The sequence below is a fragment of the Triticum urartu genome, chromosome 7 (genome assembly GCF_003073215.2).
Source record: "Triticum urartu cultivar G1812 chromosome 7, Tu2.1, whole genome shotgun sequence".
In the NCBI taxonomy this organism is placed as follows: domain Eukaryota; kingdom Viridiplantae; phylum Streptophyta; class Magnoliopsida; order Poales; family Poaceae; genus Triticum; species Triticum urartu.
Window position 1 is genome coordinate 230,486,869 of NC_053028.1, and position 4,131 is coordinate 230,490,999.

The 4,131-nt window shown below is 57.0% G+C and overlaps 1 protein-coding gene across 1 annotated transcript; it reads left to right on the forward strand.

Annotated features, from left to right (window-relative positions):
• The first annotated feature begins 787 nt into the window (after window positions 1-787).
• On the forward strand, window positions 788-3,916 carry LOC125525396 (probable L-type lectin-domain containing receptor kinase S.5). The gene is made up of 2 exons (XM_048690399.1): window positions 788-2,340; window positions 2,713-3,916. Exons 1-2 carry the CDS (start codon window positions 966-968, stop codon window positions 3,606-3,608), a joined length of 2,271 nt encoding a protein of 756 aa, XP_048546356.1. The 5' UTR covers window positions 788-965; the 3' UTR covers window positions 3,609-3,916.
• The last annotated feature ends 215 nt before the right edge of the window (window positions 3,917-4,131 follow it).

Consider the following 4,131-nt stretch of genomic DNA (forward strand, 5'->3'; position numbering starts at 1 on the left):
GGCGTTCTTACAACTTTCTCTCATTTCTCTCTCCTAACCCTAGACGGCTAGGGTGATCCTTGTTATCAGACTTTATCGGCGAGTCCATGAATTCACCTCTCCTTTGCACGCCACTCCGGCGACCGGTGGCAAGAAGGAAAATCTCGATGTCTCCACTTTGATTAGTAGTTTAGATTATGGTTTTTGTCCTCGTAGATGCGGCGTTTGGGTGAATGACAGCTTCTTCTTCGATTTTGCCTTTCGGACTTCGATCCCCCTCCAGTTCGTCGGTTCGGATGTAGTCGATGGGGCTCTGGCGTACGGTCCTCCCGTCTCCTTGGTGGAGTGATGTTAGGGTTTCTCGACATGTAGCGCGATCTGATGTCAGCTGCTTCATATATCTATACAAAAGTTTAATCTAGGGCGCTGGTCTTTGAAAGTGCCGCCATTAATAAAGGTCAAGCTGGCTCTGATAGGGAAGCGGCGACAATGGGTCGTTCTGACCGTATTGGTGGTTGTTTGATGGTCTCTGAATCTCGACGTAATTTTATTATATTTGAGATACTTTGTACTTCCTGTAAATTTTTATAATAGACAATTCTTTTCAGAAAAATGACTGAAACCATCCATACCGTGAGATACAATTCTAGTATGTTTTTTTGGACGCGCAGAAAAAGCTGGGAAACTCTATAGTTAGACCTGGGCACCTGGCACCCCGCCATTTCCCACACATGCATTTAAATATGTCAACTGACCGTACGCCGTCGCTGTACTCCACGTTTCCCCTACGATGCCATGAGCTCCGCCTTCCCGGTCAGGCCGTGATCGGCAGGGACGGAGGAATTTCCCGTGCGCCTTCCCTTTCCCCCGGCCCGCACCACCAACTCTCACCTCGCCGCAACATATATAGAGCCTGCAGGGGCGACACCGTGGATCCTCCCTCCCTCCCTCACCCGCTCCACACAACCACAGTCGCTCTGTCCACCATGGCGCGGCACGACTCTCTCCGGCGCTTCGGCGCCAGCTGCCTCGTCGCCGTGCTGTTTCTCTGGCTCTGCGCCGCCTTCGTCTGCAGCGCGAGGGAGCAGCGGCCGCTGCGGGAGCTGGAGGAGCGGGTGGTGGTGAGGAGCTACGGCCCGTACGCTTCCTTCGACCGGAGCGACTCGGCCACCCTGCAGGTGCTCAAGGACGCCATCATCAACGGCGGCGCGCTCCAGCTCACGCCCGACACCCGCAACAACGACGCCTACCTCGTCAACAAGTCCGGCTCCGTCCTCCTCAAGCAGCCCTTCACGATCTGGCACACTCTCCCCGACGACGAGACCGAGGTCCCCGGTGGCGGCAACGGCGGCACCGGCACCGGCCGTGCGCCGCGGCCGCAGCCTCCGCGTGTCCGTGTCGTGTCGTTCAACAGCACCTTCTCCATGAACGTGTTCTACGACAAGGCGGTCCCCGGCGAGGGCCTGGCGTTCGTCATCGCGCCCTCGCTCGACAAGCCGCCTCCCGGCAGCCACGGCGGGTTCCTCGGCCTCACCAACGCGACGCTGCAGGCCGCCGGCCCATCCAAGAACCGCTTCGTGGCGATCGAGTTCGACACCTTCAACCAGAGCCACGACCCGAGCGCTAACCACGTCGGCCTCGACATCGGCAGCGTCGTGTCCAACGCCACGGCCAACCTCGCCGACTTCAACATCACCATCGCCACCAACGCCCAGACGTCCGCCAACTACACCGTCTGGATCGAGTACGACGGCGTGGGCCGGCGTGTCACGGTGTACATGGGCGGCAAGGGGAAACCGAAGCCGGCGACCCCGGTCCTGGCCAGCCCGCTGGACCTCAGCGAGCACGTCCCCGAGCAGGCATACATCGGCTTCACGGCTTCCACGGGCACCACCTTCGAGCTCAACTGCATCCTGGAATGGAGCATGTCAATCGAGACCTTCCCCAAGAAGGAGAAGAAGGAGTGGATAATCCTCGTCGCCGTCTTCGCGTCCGTCGCCGTGATCGCCACCGCCATTGCCGCCTTCTTCCTGGCCAGAATGTCGCGGGCGAGGCGCAAGATACAGAGGAGCCAGACGCGGCTGGGGCACACGCTGAGCCACCTCCCGGGGATGCCGAGGGAGTTCTCGTACGAGATGCTGAGGAAGGCGACCAAGAACTTCGACGAGCGGCTGCGGCTGGGGAAAGGAGGGTACGGCGTCGTGTACAAGGGGACGCTCCCTGCCGAGCACGGCCAGACGGAGCCGTCGGAGGTCGCCGTGAAGAAGTTCATCCGGGATGATGCCAGGTGCGTCGAGGACTTCGTCAAGGAGGTGGACATCATCAACCGCCTTCGCCACAAGAACATCGTGCCCCTCATTGGTATGTGCATGAATCCCTCACTTAATCACATGATCATTGTTTATCAGCCGAGACTTGACTAGGAAAATGATGGTTTAGTCCTAATCAACCGTTCTCTAGTTAGTTTTGCTGCTTCCGTTTGTATTTTAAGGCATTGACAAGTCCAAGTGATGGAGTAGATGCCAGTACTCTATTCAGATCACAACGCGTTTATGCAATCGTTAACGGGCTACCAAACGTAGCATTGTCACTTGCTACACGAAACGTGAATGATCAAATGTAGTTATATCTATAGTCTCTTTGAATTTTCTAGTATCTGAGGACCAAGGTGCAACAAAAATAGATTATTGGTTAGGTGATGGTTCTGAACGTCTAGTTGCGTTTTTGGTGCAGGTTGGTGTTACAAGAAAGGGCAGCTGCTGCTGGTGTACGAGTACATGCCCAACGGCAGCCTCGACCAGCACCTCTTCCGGCGCGGCGGCGCCCAGGAGCAGCGGGCGGTGCCGCTCAGCTGGGCGAGCCGCTACGGCATCGTCGCCGACGTTGCCTCTGGCCTGCACTACGTGCACCACGAGTATGGCCGCACGGTGCTCCACCGCGACATCAAGGCCAGCAACGTCATGCTGGACGCGTCCTTCTCGGCGCGCCTCGGGGACTTCGGCCTCGCCCGCGTCATCGACTTCGACCGGAGCTCCTTCACCGACATCGGCGTCGCCGGCACGCGCGGTTACATCGCGCCGGAGTACTCCGTGGGGCACAAGGCCACGAGCCAGACGGACGTGTTCGCCTTCGGCGCGCTCGTGCTGGAGGTCGTCACGGGCCGCACCGCGCTGCGCGACGATGCGACCTGCCCGCTGCTGGTTGACTTCGTGTGGCGGATGCACGGCCGCGGCGCGCTGGTCGGGGCCGTGGACCAGGATCTCGGCACGGCAGGGTACGACTCCGACGAGGCCAACAGGCTGCTGCTCCTCGGACTCGCGTGCAGCAGCCCCAACCCCGGGGACAGGCCCACCATGCCGGAGGTGCTGCAGATCGTGTCCAAGAAGGCGCCGCCGCCGGAGGTGCCGCTGTTCAAGCCGACCTTCGTGTGGCCGCCGGAAGGGGGAGCGGCGCACTTCAGCCTGAGCGACATCGAGATGACGACGAGCAGCGGGGGCAGCTACGTCGGCACAGGCACTGGTTCGTCGACGCGCGCGACGCAGGAGACATCCTACGACAGCTTCCGGCAGCCGCCCTCGGCACCAAACAACAGCCAGGAGTACTTCCCCGCTCTGTCCTCCGGCCGGTGACGAAGTTAACATATGTAAACTGTAAAACTGGCCATGAGCGAAAGGTAATCATAGTAAATGTAAATACATGTAGATATTACGTGCTTAGTAGTACGGTGTTCTTCATTAGTTTGTTCAAGCTAGGGAATGAGAGGTACGTGTTGCTCTGGCAAGGAGGAGATCTTACCTTGCAAAGCCATATGGCAAGGTTCACTGCAGATCGACGAGTCCAAGTGAAGCCCAAGTGTCTACTCTAATGTGTATCAGCTAGCTAGTCCTATGATTTTCAGAAGTGAGGCTAGTGTTGTTAATATGCTTTGGTTATTTGTTTTGGTTTCTTGAGTAACAAAGATCCAAAAAAATGTTTGTGATAATGCGAAGAGGAGAAGTGGAAAATCGTGTTAATCCAGCATGTTTTACTTTCTGTATGCGACATCTATCATTTCTTTTCGAAGAGAACGTGATCCCTTTCTTAGCTTGATTTTTAAATGAGCATCCTTTTTATTAGTTTTGTCGAGGAATAAACATAGGATTGGATCGTTCA